At 43.9% G+C, this 16230-nt stretch overlaps 1 protein-coding gene across 1 annotated transcript in view; it reads left to right on the top strand.

Annotated features, from left to right (window-relative positions):
• The first annotated feature begins 970 nt into the window (after nucleotides 1-970).
• Mix23 (mitochondrial matrix import factor 23) overlaps nucleotides 971-16230 on the top strand; it is a 29998-nt gene continuing 14738 nt past the window's right edge. The window contains exon 1 of the mRNA XM_045148136.1: nucleotides 971-1101. Within this exon, the coding sequence (XP_045004071.1) occupies nucleotides 1051-1101 (51 nt within the window). The 5' untranslated portion in view covers nucleotides 971-1050. The remainder of the gene's footprint in view (nucleotides 1102-16230) is intronic.

Below are 16230 nucleotides of genomic sequence, written 5' to 3' on the forward strand. Positions count from 1 at the left end.
TATTATTTATGGGAAAGAGAATGGGCACAGCAGGGCTTCCAACCACTGCTAACGAGCTCCACATGCATGTGCCACCTTATCTGGGTCCTGGGGAATCGAACCTGGACCTGGCTTTGCAGGCAAGTGCCTTAACTGCTGAGTCACCTCTCCAGCCCACACTTAACTATTTTTTAAACAATTTTTTTTATTTGTGTGTGTGAGAGAGACAGACAGAGAAAGAGGCAGATAGAATGGTTACACCCGGGCCTACAGCCACTGCAAACAAACTCCATATGCATGCCCCACTTTGTGCTGCTGGCTTATGTGGGTACTGGGGAATTGAACCTGGGTCCTTAGGCTTCTCAGGCAAGCACCTGGATGGCTAAGCCATCTCTTCAGCCCTGGTTTAACTATTTTTGAAGAAATCACTCCTACCACTTGCCTATCCACACCTCCAGGAAGGCCCTTGTTTTTTGTCTTCTTAGTGGTAGATAATCCCTAATGAACTCATGTTCCTCTGCTCTGGGGATGGAGACTGCTCAATGGAGCTCAAAAATTAAAAACAGATCACTTTCTTAGGATTCCTCTGGAAGAGAATGGTTGGCGTGACCAGGAGACCACCCTTTATTTTACTATTTTATTATTATCTTTTTTGTTTGTTTTGTTTTTCGAGGTTGAATTTCACTGTAGCTCAGGCTGACGTGGAATTCACTATGCCGTCTCAGGGTGGCCTCGAACTCACGGCGATCCTTTTACCTCTGCCTCCCAAGCGCTGAGATTAAACACGTGTGCCACAACGCCCTGCTTGAGATCACCCTTTTGGCAAGATAGGACTGGAGTAAAGGATCCCTTCAAGTTCTGACAATTTGCTCCACTGCTGTCTGGGGAAGGGAAGGAGAGCACCTTACTAAGGACAGCGAGGGGACAGTGTTGGGGGGGGGGGAGCAGGCCTCGAAGTAGGAAAGTCTCGCAGTCAGCGCCCTAGCGCAGACTATTTATGGTCAGGCAGCACCGCGGACACCTCTGCTCCTCGGTGATTGGCCAGCAGCGGGGTCCTCGCGTTCGTCCAATATGGCGGCGCCCAGTGGCGGTGTGAACTGTGAGGAGTTCGCCGAGTTCCAGGTAATGAGGTATTCCTCGTGTGCGCGGGCTTGTCCTCCTTTTTGTCCCCCGATCCTTCTCCTTATTCTGGCCTGGGAGGGAGTACAAACAAGTTGTGGAAGAAAGCAGGCGATCCGAGGTTCCCACCCCCCCCCTTTTTTTTTTTGGAGTCATTGGAGGTCATGGGGTGGGGGGGGACGAAGGGGTGGCCTTGGGCAGCGAGGTGACTCCGTGCGGGAGTCACAACTCCCCTTTGTCACCCCGTCGCCCGGCTCGCTCGGCCAGGGCACGGCCAGTCAGTGTGGGGTGGGGAGGTCACAATCTTAAGCAGTGTTTTGAGCACAGTCCCCAGCTTCTGCCATTCCTCTCCCAGCTTCGGCACACTATCCTATTTTTAAAAAATACATTTTTATTTACTTGAGAGAGAGAGAAGGGGAATGAGCACGCCAAGGACCTCCAGCTGTTGCATATAAACTCCAGTTGCATGCGCCGCCTTGTGCCTCTGGCTTACCTGGGTCTTGGGGTAATTGAACCTGGGTCCTTTGATTTTTGCAGGTGCCTTAACCGCTAAATCATCTCTCTCCAATCTCTGTACACTACTTTTGTGAGGCAGAATGTTTGGAAGCTTGCAGGGAGGATTCCAATGCCTGTAATGGTGCTTTTTCTTTCCTGAGGTTTACAGGATATGTAGCATTTAAAGAAAAAAAAATATTTTTAATATTAAAAATACCAGGCCGTGTGTGGTGGTGCACGCCTTTAACCGCAGCACTAGGGAGGCTGAGGGGAGGATCGCCCACTCTTGAGTCCGGGAGACCCAACCTGGAAAACAACAATAACAAAAACAGCAGTCTATTCCTATGGATTCAAGAATAAGGATTTGGGGGCCAGGCGTGGTGGTGCACACCTTTTGTCCCAGCACTCGGGAGGCAGAGGTAGGAGGATTACCGTGAGTTCAAGGCCACCCTGAGACTACATAGTGAATTCCAGGTCAGCCTGAGCCAGAGTGAGACCCTGCCTCAAAAAAAAAAAAAAAAAAAAAAGGATTTGATTTGGGTCTGGAGAGATGGCTCATTGGTTAAAGGTGCTTGCTTGCAAAACCTTATTGCCCAGGTTTGATTCCCAAGTACTCATGTAAAACCATATGCACAAAGTGACACAGACATGCGGAGTTACATTTGCAGCTGCTGGAGTCCCTGGTGTGCCCACTCTCTCTCCACTCTATCCCTCCCTGCTTGCAAATAAATAAATAAATAATAAAAAAGAAAAAGGATTTGGATTTTCATCAACTTGCTATGTAAGTTAGTTGTTCCCATATCTATCTATCTGCCTGCCTACCTACCTACCTACCTCTTTCTCTGTCACTTTCAAATAAATAAGTAAAAATTTAAAAAATTTTTAAAAAGGAGTTAGGTTTAAAGCCAGGCGGGCGTGGGGGTGCACACCTTTAATCCCAGCACTCCCAAGGCAGAAATAGGAGTAAGCTGCTCTGAGACTGCATAGTGAATTTCAGGTCAGCCTGGGCTAGAGTGAGACCCTACTTGGGGTGGCGGGGGAAGTTACGTTTAAAGCTCACGACCTTAGCTGGGCGTGGTGATGTACACCTTTAATCTCAGCGCTCAGAAGTCCCTAAATTCCTGGCCATCTGAGACTACACAGTGAATTCTAGGTCAGCCTGAGCTAGAGTAAGACCCTATACCTCAAAAAAAAAAAACAAAAAAAAAAAACCAAAAAGTAAAAATTGAAAAGTCATGACCTTTAAAAACTTTCTTTTTTAACTAAAGATACTAAAACTTTGTTTCATGTGTCCTTGACCTGTCAGAAGTAATCTTTATACTTTGAACAATTTGTAGGTAGTCCTTTTGTTGTTGCTGTTTAAATTGTTTCTGGAAGCAGGGTCACACTCCGGATTCCAGGCTGATCTGGAATTTACTCTGTAGACTCAGGCTTGCCTCAACTCACAGTGATCCTCTTACTTCAGCCTCCTGAGTGCTGGGATTAAAGTCGTGCTCCATCATGCCCCTTCAGGTTGTGGTATTCTTGAAGATACCCTTAACAGATGGTTTTATTTGGCAAACAGTATTTGGCCAAAGAAGTTAACGTGATTCCACCCTTATTTGAATCTGCTTCTCCTCATATTAGGTCAACCCAAGGGCAACCAAACTCAGATGTGCTTGAAGTGCCAAGTATACACAAATGCTTATGGAAAATTTTAATTGGATAGAACAAATTTGTTGAATTTCAGTATATTACATATTTAAGGTTAGTCAGCCCACTTGTAACCTTTGCCTTGTTAAACTATGACTTTATTTGAGTTAATGAGCTCATATAACAGAATACTGGTAGCTTTAACGTCTATGGAGAAGAGTAATGATTAGGGAGTTAGATATTCTGGGGTCTAATACTGCTTCTGCCATTAGGAGCTTCACAGTCTTTAATCACCAAACTCTTTAGGAGTTAACTTGGAACTGGAAAATAAGATTGTTATTAACATTTAAAAATGCTTCTAAGTCATGAGTGAAATTAGGGGGAACTTTTAGAAAGTTCCTGTAGGACCTTTCCAAATGCGGTACGATGGAGAATAACCTGAGTAAGATGGCAGAAGATCTGGTCTAGCCTTGGCATATTGCTTAACCTCCTTGTAAATGGGCTTTAACATCTCCCTGTCATTTTGGAGCTAAACAAGAACACAAGTGAAGGTTCAATTAAAAAATGTTCAATATTTAGTATAATATTTAGTTTTAAATTGGGCGAGGTGGTGCAAAGCATTGTAATCCCTGTGCTTTGAGGTGGAGGCAGGAGGCTCTGTAGAACACCCTTTTCTTTTCCTTCCCCCAAAAGGAAAGCATTTAAGTTTAGGTGGATTTGGTAGAATTATAAAACATGGCTCAGCAGTTAGGGTGCTTGCCTGCAAAGCTGAACAACCTAGGTTTGATTGCCCAGGACCCACGTAAAGCCAGATGCACATAGTGGCAAATGCATCTGGAGTATGTTTGCAGCAGCCAGAAGCCCTGGATTGCTTGCATGCACACATGTGTTTGCTCACTTTCTCCCTTCCTCTCCCCCTTGGAAATTTTAAAATATTCTAAAGCATGTCTGACTAGCATCCTCACAAATTATTAAAGTTTTTAATATCTATATATCCTAATTATGGAAAGCTTGGCACTGAATATCATAGATGTGAAATTGAAAGTCACGTTTTTTAAAGATTAATTGGAATAATTTTCAAAGTTAGGAAAGTGTTTAATACTACAGAGATGTTCAAAGAATTGTACAGTGTGCACTCTTGTAGCTGCCATCTTGATTCTGCAATCAGTGTTTTGCTGTTTTTGCTCTGATCATATATCTGTATGATCCATTTCTCATGCCATCCATTAGTCTACCTTTTAAATGAGGAGCCTTTTAATTGAGGGAGAGGTTCCTGCTAAGTTGTTACTTAATTTATTTTTTATTGACAACTTACATAATTTTAGAGAATAACCCATGGTAATTTCTTCCCTTCCCCCACTGTCCCCTTTGAAACTCCACTGTCCATCATACTCCTTACCTCTCAGTCTCTTTTAGTTTAATGTCATCATCTTTTCCTCCTGTTATGATGGTCTTGTGTAGGTAGTGTCAGGCGCTGTGAGGTCATGGATATCCAGGCCATTTTGTCTCTGGAGGAGCACATTGTAAGGAGTTCTACCCTTCCTTTGGCTCTGAATATTCTTTGCACCACCCCTTACTCAATAGACCCTGAGCCTTGGAAGGTGTGATAGAGATATTACAGTGCTGAGCACTCCTCTGTCACTTCTTAGCACCATGGTGCCTTCTGAGTCATCCCAAACTCACTGCCATCTGAAAAGAGAAGCTTCTCTAACCAAAAGTGAGAGTAGCATCAATAAATTGATAAGGGGCTGGAGAGATGGTTTAGCGGTTAAGCGCTTGCCTGTGAAGCCTAAGGACCCCGGTTCAAGGCTCGATTCCCCAGGACCCACATTAGCCAGATGCACAAGGGGGCGCACGCCTCTGGAGTTCATTTGCAGTGGCTGGAGGCCCTGGAACGCCCATTCTCTATCTATCCACCTACCTTTCTCTGTCACTCTCAAATAAATAAATAAAGAACAAAAAAACATTAAAAAATAAAAATAAAAATAAATGGGTATGAACATTAAGAGAAGTGCTTACTGGCAGTTTGATGAGCATGCTATATACATTTAGCCAGACACCAGTAGACATTACAGCCCCATAGCTCATGACTACCCCTGTTGTAGGTTTCAGTATCAAGGATGTATTCCCTCCCATGGAGCGGGCTTCCAGTCCAATTAGAGAGCAGTTGGTTTCTCCCATAACAGACATGCCACTATTGCACCCTTTGACTCATTTGGCCTGGCTGGCTAAATTTAAGGCTTGCAGTATCACTGTTGTGTATCTCCACTGGTGATTTCTCTCTCCCATTGAATTTCATGCAGTGTAGCTTTTTCTAGCTTTCTGTCAGCTGGTCTGCATGGAGGAGGTTATCAGCTCAGCTCCAACAGGATTTCTACTGACCTTGCAGCCCAAGTATGAGGAGTCTTCAGCAATAGGGTTTTGCCATCTATTCCTGGTGGGAAGCCAATAGCCTCGGCAATGGGCTGTAATGTTTTGGGGGTATCAGAGACCTCCCTGGCCAACAACTCACTGGAAGGTATCCTATTCCTGGCACTGAAAATTTTCTAGTAACTGTGGCTCCTGAGTGTTTCATTGTCCAGAAAAGTAGGTTTCCATATGATTTATTTATATCCTCTTAGATTTTGATTAGCCCTCCCCCCCTCTTTCCTTTACTCAGTCTCTTCCCCTGGCCTTTTTACCCCCATTAATCTGTTCTTCTACATATATATATATAGCTAGATAGATAGATATATATAGATATATATATATATATATATATATATATATATATATATATAATATAGTGCCATCCTATTAAGTCCCCCCCCCCCACCTTTCTGTTCCCTTTCTATCTTACTGGCCTGTGCTATTGAGTTTTATTCCTACTCACATAGAAATTCAATCATTTGTAGCTAGGATCCGCATATGAGAGAGAACATGTGACGTTTGGCTTTCTGGGCCTGGGTTACCTCACTAAGTATTATCCTTTCCAGATCCATTCGTTTTCCTGTGAATTTTATAATTTAATTTTTTTTTACTACTGAGTAGAACTCCATTGTGTAAATGTGCCACATGTTCATTATCTACTCATCAGTTGAGGAACATCTAGGCTGGTTCCATTTCCCAGCTATTGTGAATAGAGTGGCAGTAAACATGGTTGTGCAAGTATCTCTAAGGTAGTGAGACGAGTCCTTAGGATATATGCCTAGGAGTGGAATGGCTGGGTCATATGGTAAATCTATTTTTAGCTGTCTCAGGAACCTCAACAGTGATTTCCACAATGGCTGGACCAGATTACTTTCCCAGTATAGTATAGAAAGGTTCCTGTTTCTCTGCATCCTCACCAACATTTATGGTCATTTGTTTTCTTGATGGTAGCCATTCTAACAGGAGTGAGAAGGAATCTCAACATAATTTTTTTTTCAAGGTAGGGTTTCACTTTAGCCAAGACTGACTTGGAATTCACTATGTAGTCTCAGGGTGACCTTGAACTTGTGGCAGTCCTCCTACCTCTGCCTCCCGAGTGCTGAGATTAAAGGTGTGTGTCACCACAACCAACTCTCTCTCTATATGTATTATTTATGAAAGCATGGGTATGCCAAAGGCCTCTTGCTGCTGCAAATGAATTCTAGGCTCATGTGCAACTTTGTGAATCTAGCTTTATGTGGGTACTGGGGAATCGAACAAGGCCTCCAAGCTTTTGCAAGCAAATACCTTTTACTACTGAGCCATCTCTCCAGCCCATTTGTAGGTTCTGTTGGTAAGACTGCAGAAGTGATGGGCTCATTAATTAATTAATGAAGGTAAATTTTCCTTGCTATAGAAAGACCTTAATAGTATCCCCAAATTGTTTTATGTGGAGGTGTGCGACGATAGTAATTAAGATATGGTCCGTGTCCCACATTAAAAAATGGTTAAAGTTCAGCATCAATAAAAACTCTATCCCCACAGGCTGGAGAGATGGCTTAGTGTTAAAGCACTTGTCTGCAAAGCCTAAGGACCTAGGTTCGATTCATCAGAACCCACATAAGCCAGATACATATGGTGGCACATGCGTCTGGAGTTTGCTTGCAGTGGCTAGAGGCCCTGGAGTTCCCATTCTCTCCCGCCCTCTCTTTCTCTCATAAATACTTTTTTTTTCCCCCTTTGGGTTTTTGAGGTAGGATGTCACTCTAGCTCAGGCTGACCTGGAATTCATTATGTAGTCTCAGGGTGGCCTTGAACTCACAGTGATCCTCCTACCTCTGCCTCCCAAGTGCTGGAATTAAAGACATGTGCCACCACGCCCGGGACTCAAATATTAAAAAAACAAAAAAACTCCAGCAAATATTAAGTTGCATAATCTTTGCCTGATTGCTGTATTGGGCTCCTGACCCTTTATGTATCTATATCTACTCTTGTTCAGCGCCCTGTGCGTCTCTCATCCCAGAATGGAGTTTTTTTTTGTTGTTATTGTTTTGTTTTTTAATGTAGGGTCACACTCTAGTCCAGGCTGACCTGGAATTCACTATGTAGTCTCAGGGTGGCCTCGAACTCACGGCAATCCTCCTACCTCTGCCTCCCGAGTGCTGGGATTAAAGGCGTGTGCTACTAAGCCTGGCATAGACTGACTTTTTTTTTCCAAGGTAGGGTCTTACTCTAGCCCAGGCTGGAATTCACTGTGTAGTCTCAGGGTGGCCTCGAACTCTCCACAGTCCTCCTAACCTCTGCCTCCTGAGTGATGGCATTAAAAGCATATGTCACCATGTCTGGTGCCTTGTTTCTTTAAATGCAGAAGTGTGAGAGAATTGTTGCACCAGGGCCTCCAGCCACTACCATCAAACTGCAGACACGTGTGCCTTCTTGTGCGCATGTGTGACCTTGCGTGTTTATGTCACTTTATGCATCTGGCGTATGTGGGACCTGGAGAGTAGAACATGATTCCTTAGGCTTCACAGGCAAGTGCCTGAACTGCCAGGCCATCTCTCCAGCCGTTATTTCCCCCTAATACATTCAATTGCTCTGGCTTCAAACCTAAAAGTCATCCTATTATTTTCCTCATGCTCTATCACCAGTTCATCCATTCCTGTTAGCTCTGTCTTTTAAATGTTTCTTGAATCCAACTACCTAGCTTTAATTATAGGGCCCCTGTTTGTATAGATCGCTGTAGGACATGGTTCTCCTAAATGGTTAATCTGTTTCTTTTCTGTTCTCCATATAATCAATTGGCAGAGTTACATTGTTAAACAGCTAATGTTATGTATTCTTTTATCTGATTTTTTTTTTTTATTATTTACTTGCAAGAGAGGCAGATAGAGAATGGACATGCCAGGGTCTTGACCACTGAAAACGAACTCCAGATGCATTTGCCTCGTGTGTATCTGGCTTTATGTGGGTACTGGGGAGTCAGTCCTGGGACCTGTGGCTTGTAGGCAAGCACCGTAAATGCCCAACCGTCTCTCCAGCCCGAAAGAAAAATTTTTCCCTTTATTTACTTATTTGATAGAGAAAGAGGGGAAGGGGGAGAGAGAGAGAGACAATGGGCATGCCAGGGCCTCCAGCCACTGCAGATGAATTCCACATGCGTGCGCCCCCTTGTGCAGCTGGCTAATATGGGTCCTGGAGTATTGAAGCTGGGTCCTTTGGCTTTGCAAGCAAATGCTTCAACAGCTAACCCATTCCCACAGACCCCCCCCCTTTTTTTTTTGAGGTAGGGTCTCATTCTGGCCCAGGCTGACCTGGAATTCACTATGTAGTCACAAGGTGGCCTTGAACTCATGGTGATCCTCCTATCTCTGCCTCCCAAGTGCTGGGATTAAAGGTGTGCATCACCACGCCCATCCAAAAGAAATTTTTATTTAAAAAAAATTTTTTTTGCTCATTTTTATTTATTTATTTGAGAGCGACAGACAGAAAGAGGCAGAGAGAGAGAGAGAGAATGGGTGGGTGCGACAGGGCCTCCAGCCAGTGCAAATGAACTCCAGACGCGTGTGCCCCCTTGTGCATCTGGCTAACATGGGTCCTGGGGAAGCGAGCCTCAAACAGGGGTCCTTATGCTCCACAGGCAAGCACTTAAGTGCTAAGCTATCTCTCCAGCCCCCTAAAAGAAATTTTTTTTTTTTTTTTTTTGGTTTTTCGAGGTAGGGTCTCACTCTTGTCCAGGCTGACCTGGAATTCACTATGGAGTCTCAGGGTGGCCTTGAACTCACGGCAATCCTCCTACCTCTGCCTCCCGAGTGCTGGGATTAAAGGCGTGCGCCACCACGCCCGGCTCAAGAAATCTTTTAAACAGGCCTTTAAAACAAAAATCATGTTATAGGGCTGGAGAGATGGCTTAGCAGTTAACGTGTTTGCCTGCAAAGCCAAAGGACCCAGCTTCATTTCCCCAGGACCCATGTAAGCTAGATGCACAAGGTAGTGGATGCATCTGGAGTTTGTTTACAGTGGTTGGAAACCCTGGCACATCCATCCTCTATCTTTCACGCACATACCCTCTCTCTCTCATAAATAAAATAATTTTGGAGGGGTTTCAAGGTAGGGTCTCGCTCTAGCTCTGGCTGACTTGGAATTTACTATGTAATCTCAAGTTGCCCTTGAACTCACGGCAATCCTCCTACCTCTGCCTTCTGAGTACTGTAATTAAAGGTGTGTACCACCATACCTGGCTAAAATAAATTTTCTTTTTTTTTGAGGTAGGGTCTTACTCTAGTCCAAGCTGACCTGGAATTCACTATGTAGTCCCAGGGTGGCCTCAAACTCATGGTGATCCACTTACCTCTGCCTCCCAAGTTCTGGGATTAAAGGCATGTGCCACCATGCCCGGCTTAAAATAATTTTTTTAAATTATGTTATAAAAGGTAAAGCTGGTGCTGGAGGCTTGGTGGTTAAAGCACATGTCTGTGAAGCCTAAGTACCCAAGTTCGATTCTGCAGGTCCCACATAAGCCAGATGCACATGGTGGCACGTGCATCTAGAATTCATTTTCACTGGCTAGACGCCCTAGCATGCCCGTTCTCTCTCTCCCTCCCTCTCTGTGTCTCAAATAAATAAAAATCAAATCTTAAAAAAAGTACTCCTTAAAAAAGTAGAAGGTAAAGCTGGCTTTGTTTGTTACTTTTTTTTTTTTTTTCCTGGAGATAGGATCTTGCTATAAAGTCTAGACTGGCCTCCAATTTGAGATCCTCCTGTCTTTTCCCCTGAGTTCTGGGATTAGGCATAGGCCACCACGCCCAGCTTCTCATGCTTTGACTTAGTGAGTACTGCCATCATTTAGAACTTATTACTCATGAACAATATATATCCTCCACTGTATAACATACTATTTCAAATAGTAGCTGGGCTTGGTAGTGCACGCCTTTAATCACAGCACTCGGGAGGCAGAGGTAGGAGGATTGTCGAGAGTTCGAGGCCACCCTGAGACTACATAGTGAATTCTAGGTCAGCCTGAGCTAGCGTGAGACCTTGAAAAACATAAACAAATAAATACATATATATATAAAATAGTAGTTGCCTAGTGAATATATGAGAATATCCTGTAATTCCAGTTCAGGGGCTGGAGGTACGGCTCAGCGGTTAAGGTACTTGTCTGCAAAACCTAATGGGTTTAATTCTCCAGTATCCATGTAAAGCCAGGTGCACAAAGAGGCACATGCGTCTGGAGTTTGTTTGCAGTGGCAGGAGGCCCCAGCATGTCCGTTCTCTCTAGTCAGTCTCTCTTTATCTCTCTCTCTCTGCTTACAAAGAAATAAACTATTTTTTTTTAAAAAGAATGCCAATTTACAGAGAATACTATCAAAAATGGAAAGATACAGGAAAAGGAGAAAAGTTAGTTTTTATGGTTAACCTCTGATTTGTTGGGACAAAACACCCAACCAAAAACAGCTAGTAGGAGGAAAAGGTTTATTTGGGGTTCCAGTCTTGAGAGGAAGCTTCATGATGGAAGCAGAAAGAATGGCATGGGCAGGGGCTAGGCGTCACTCCTTGCCACAGCAAGTCAGTAGCTGGGCTGTTGGGCTCTGGCAAGGAAGGGCTGGCTAGAACACCCTAAGACTACCTCTAGCAACACACCTTCTCCAGCAAGGCTCCAGGTCCCAATTTGTTACCACCTGGAGGTGAAGCATTAAAAGTACATGAGTTGGCCGGGCATAGTGGCACCCGCCTTTAATCCCACCACTATTGAGGCAGAGGTAGGAGCATCACCATGAGTTCAAGGCCACCCTGAGACTGCACAGCGAATTGCAGGTCAGTCTGGGCTAGAGTGAGACCCTACCTTGTAATACCAAAAAAAAAAAAAACATGAGCTGGGTTGGGCATGATGGTGCATACTTTTAATCCCAGCACTCAGGAGGCAGAGGTAGGATCATTGTGAACTCAAGAACTGCAGTGAGTTTCAGGTCAGCTAGGGCTAGAGTGAGAGCATACCTTAAAAAAAAAAAAACAAAAACGAGTCATGCTGGGCGTGGTGGCACACACCTTTAATCCCAGCACTCGGGAGGCAGAGGTAGGAGGATCGCTGTGAGTTCGAGGCCACCCTGAGACTCCATAGTGAATTCCAGGTCAGCCTGGGCTAGAGTGAGACCCTACATCAAAAACCAAAACAAACAAACAAACGAACGAGTCATGCATGGTGAATTCCAAGTCAGCCTTGGCTAGAGTGAGACCCTACCTCGAAAAACAAAACAAACAAAAAGCAAACATACATGACTTTATTGGGAATATTCAATTCAAACTACCACAGTAGTGAACTTTGTGTTGAACCTGCCATTTGCCTGTGTTTTGTCAGTCTGAATTATGGGCCTTCTGCAAGCTGTTTTGTTTCCTGATGAAAATCATGAGGCCATTAGATTCCGTGTTTTAAGGTTAATGAAATGATAGGAGCAGAATCTTGACCACAAATTTAGAGTAACAGGACTACGTTGTCACATTTGTAAGTGCTCCGTGGTACTGTCGCAAGGTAGAATATGTATGGAACTTATAAAAATGTCTTGGGGCTGGAGAGATGGCTCGGCAGTTAAATGCACTTGCTCAGCAAGTCTGCTGACCCAAGTTTGACCCCCAGCACCCATGTAAAGCCAGATACAAAATGACACACGTGTCTAATCCCAATGCACCAGTGCAGCGGGAGGCCAAGCCAGGAGGACCCTGAAGTTCACCAGCCAACTAGACTGGCTTTCCCAGCAGCAAGACCAGAGACCGGGTCTCAAGAGAGTGAAAGGAGAGGACAGGCACTGCGAGGTTGTCCACACATACATGTGCTTGCCCTGACACACACACACACACTCCTCTTCAAAAGGTCTTTAAGGAGGCGAGGAGTAGCTCAATGACTATTTGTCCAACATGCATAAGAACCAGAATTTCAACAGTACCACACACACACACAAGACCTCAAGGCATTTTTAGCAACAAAGCCAGATATTCAAGGTATAATGTCATAAAGCAAGGCTTTAAAAATGTTAATTGTTTAAAAATGAGTGCAAATTCCAGGTCAGCCTGGGCTAGAATGAGACCCTACCTTGAAAAAAAAAAATGAGTGCTTTCACTTTATAAAAAATAGTTAAACACTATAGAAACCTGTTATATTGATGATGGTTAATTTGAGTAATTTTTATTTTTTTTCTAAAATGAAGATAATACCCTAAATATAAAAAGCATGCGATACATGGTTGACAAAAGAAATTGGATGGTGACCAGGCTCGCCTTTAATCCCAGCACTAGGGAGGCAGAGATAGGAGGATCACCATGAGTTCGAGATCACCCTAACTCCATAGTGAATTCCAGGTCAGCCTGAGCTAGAGTGAGACCCTACCTTAAGAAAAGAAAAAGAAAGAAAGAAATTGGATGGTATGTTGAAGGAGGCAGTCAGAATGACTTTGAATACATGTTAATATATTGAATGCTAATTTGGAGGTTTTCACCAACAAGTGTCTTCCTAGTATAATATAATTGTGTTCTTGAAATTTTTTTCATTGATCATGGTTTTGAGGGGATGGGAGAATTGTAAATTTAAGACATAATTTAAAACGAGAAGGCTATGCTTCTAGAAATTCAACTGCAGGGTTTATGTTAGCTGAGGGTGAATATGGCCAATCACAGCTTTCATGTCGGGACAAGTGAAAAGAGTGCTTTCATCCCATTGTGGGGAGAAGGAACTTTGCCAGCTACACTCAGTAGTCTTTTGTCTGCGGGGAGGCAGTGCAGGGCGGGGAGCAGCCCCGGAGGGAACCCAGGGGCCCACAGGCCGGAGCAAGTGCCGAGTAAGTAAGTTCCGTTCAGCACTAATGCCTTTTGCTATTACTTTTCCTTGAATTGGGTTTTTGAGAGTTGGAGGCTGTATGAGGAACTCCAGAGCCTTAGAAATTGTGTGTCAGAGTTACTCAGAAAGCATTTTCTTTTCTTTTTCTTTTTTTAATTCTGCAAATGATCTCCAGACGCATGCGCTGCCTTTTACATCTGGCTTACTTGAGTCCTGAGGAATTGAACCTGAGTTCTTTGCAGGCAAGCGCTGTAACCGCTAAGCCATCTCTCCAGCCCAAAGCCCCCTTGTTTTTGAGACAAAGTCTCTAACCCTAATTTAAAAGGTACTCTTTAGCCCCAGGCTGGCCTTGAACTCAAGGCAGTCTTTCTACCTCAGCCTCCCTGCTATAGGGAATTTGGGTTCAGGGCTGGATGTGGTGGAGCACATTTTTAATCCCAGCACTCTGGAGGCACAGGTAGGAGGGTCACCATGTGTTCGAGGCCACCCTGAAACTACATAGTGAAATCCAGGTTGGCCTGAGCAAGAGTGAGACCTTACTTCAAAAAACCAAAATAATAATAATAAAAAGAAAATCTGGGTTCAAGTCAGCAGAAATCCAAGACTCACTATAGAGATAGAAAGTTATCTATTCACACTGGTGGGCTAAAATGAGCTTCGTGCTCTAAAATATCTTCTGCCTCGAATTATAATTCTGTGTCTTTCATAGGCTGTTTTACAGGCAGTCTGACATCATCTTGGATCTTTTACATCACTGGTGGGCTACAGATTTCTAAGACAATGTGTTTCAGAGGCAAAGTCGTGAGATTTTTTTAGTGATAAGCAGTTTGCAAAGCAGTAAGCTGTTAGCTTAAAGAGCGATCTAGGACTGTCCCTGATGATTATTTATTAAAAAATTAACTCTATCACACCCTCCAAGGCTCAGGGTCCATTGCAGAAGAGGTGCCAGAAAGAATGTAAGAGCCAAAGGAAGGGTAGGACTCCTTACAATGCAACTGCCCAGACAGAAATTGGCCTTGACCATGACCTTGCAGTGTCTAGCAGTACCTTCACAAGACCCTCGTAATAGGAGAAAAAGATGATGACATCAAAATAAAAGAGACTAACAAAGGGAGGGAGGGGATGTAATGGAGAGCGGAGTTGTGAAGGGGAAAGTGAGGGAGGGGAGGGAACTATCATAGCTTATTATCTGTAAGTACAGAAGTTGTCAATAAAAAAATTAAAAAGAAAAAAAATTAACTGGCCAGGCATGGTGGTGCACGCCTTTAATCCCAGCACTGAGGAGACAGAGGGAGGAGGTCACTGAATTCCAGACAAGCCTGAGACCACAGAGTGAATTCCAAGTTAGCCTGGGCTAGAGCAAAGCCCCATCTCGATAAAAATAATTTTCGTTTTTAAAGTTTAGGGCAGGAGAGATGGCTCAGTGGTTAAGGCACTTGCCTGCAGGGCCTAATAACCCAGGTTCGGTTCCCCAGTACCCTCCTAAAGCTGGATACACAGGTGATGGATGCATTTGGAGTTCCTTTGCTGAGGCAAGAGACCCTCACCTGCTCATTTTTTTTCCTCTCTCCCTTTCTCTCGTTGAAAATTAATAAACTTTCTTGTTGTTGTTTTTCCTTCAAATTTTTATTAACAACTTCCATGATTATAAAAAAATAATCCCATGGTAACACCCTCCATCCCCCCCTCCACTTTCCCCTTTGAAACTCCATTCTCCATCATATCCCCTCCCCACGAAAATTAATAAACTTTTTAAAAAAATAAGACAATAATTAAAAAAAGTTTTAGGGGCTGGAGAGATGGCTTCGAGGTTAAGCCCTTGGCTGTGAAGGCTAAGGACCCCAGCTCAAGGCTTTATTCCCCAGGACCCAGATGCATAAGATGGTGCATGCATCTGGAGTTGGTTTGCCGTAGCTGGATATCCTGGTGTGCCCATTCTCTCTCTCTGCCTGTTTCCTTCTCTGTCTTTCGCTCTCAAATAAATAAACAAAAATTACCAAAAATAAAGCCGGGTGTAGTGGCGCACACCTTTAATCCCAGCACTTGGGAGGCAGAGGTAGGAGAATCGTCATGAGTTTGAGGCCACCCTGAGACTACACAGTGAATTCCAGGTCAGCCTTGAGTTAGAGTGAGACCCTACCTCAAAAAGGAAAAAAAAAAAAAGAAACTTAAAAAACTTTAAGGGATCTGGTCAGTTGATCTTGGGGTGACTGCTGTAATTCAGATTTACCTATAGTTTATGGTCCCTTGTCTTGGTGCCTCTTGGACCCCCATCTTGTCATCTTTAGTTAACTCTATAGTTCCCAAGAACAGGGAAGTTCTTTAGCCTCCCTGGCTGCTGAACCTTGCTTCCCCTGCCTGTTTAGCAGTATAGGGAAGTGGTTTTAGAGAACCTTTTTTTTTTTTTTTTCTTTTTTCGAGTCAGGGTCTCACTCTAGCTCAGGCTGACCTGGAATTCACTATGTAGTCTTAGGGTGGCCTTGAACTCACGGCGATCCTCCTAGCTCTGCCTCCTAAGTGCTGGGATTTAAAGACGTGTGCTACCACACTGGTCTGAGAAGCTTTTTTTGTTCTTGGTTTTCGTCCAGATAGGTAGGTGGTTGTGGAGGATGTATGGTCTTCAATTCCAGGAGAACCCGTTTTTTGGCTGCGTGCTGGAATGGGGGGATCAGTTTGCTAAGTACCGTGCTATAAAGTGGGATCTAAATTGTGAAAGTCATGCTTGCTTCGGCAGCACATATACTAAATTGTGAAAGTCTTTAAGACAGTCATCGTTGAGTCATGGAGACAAG

The sequence above is a fragment of the Jaculus jaculus genome, chromosome 4 (assembly GCF_020740685.1).
Source record: "Jaculus jaculus isolate mJacJac1 chromosome 4, mJacJac1.mat.Y.cur, whole genome shotgun sequence".
NCBI lineage: Eukaryota > Metazoa > Chordata > Mammalia > Rodentia > Dipodidae > Jaculus > Jaculus jaculus.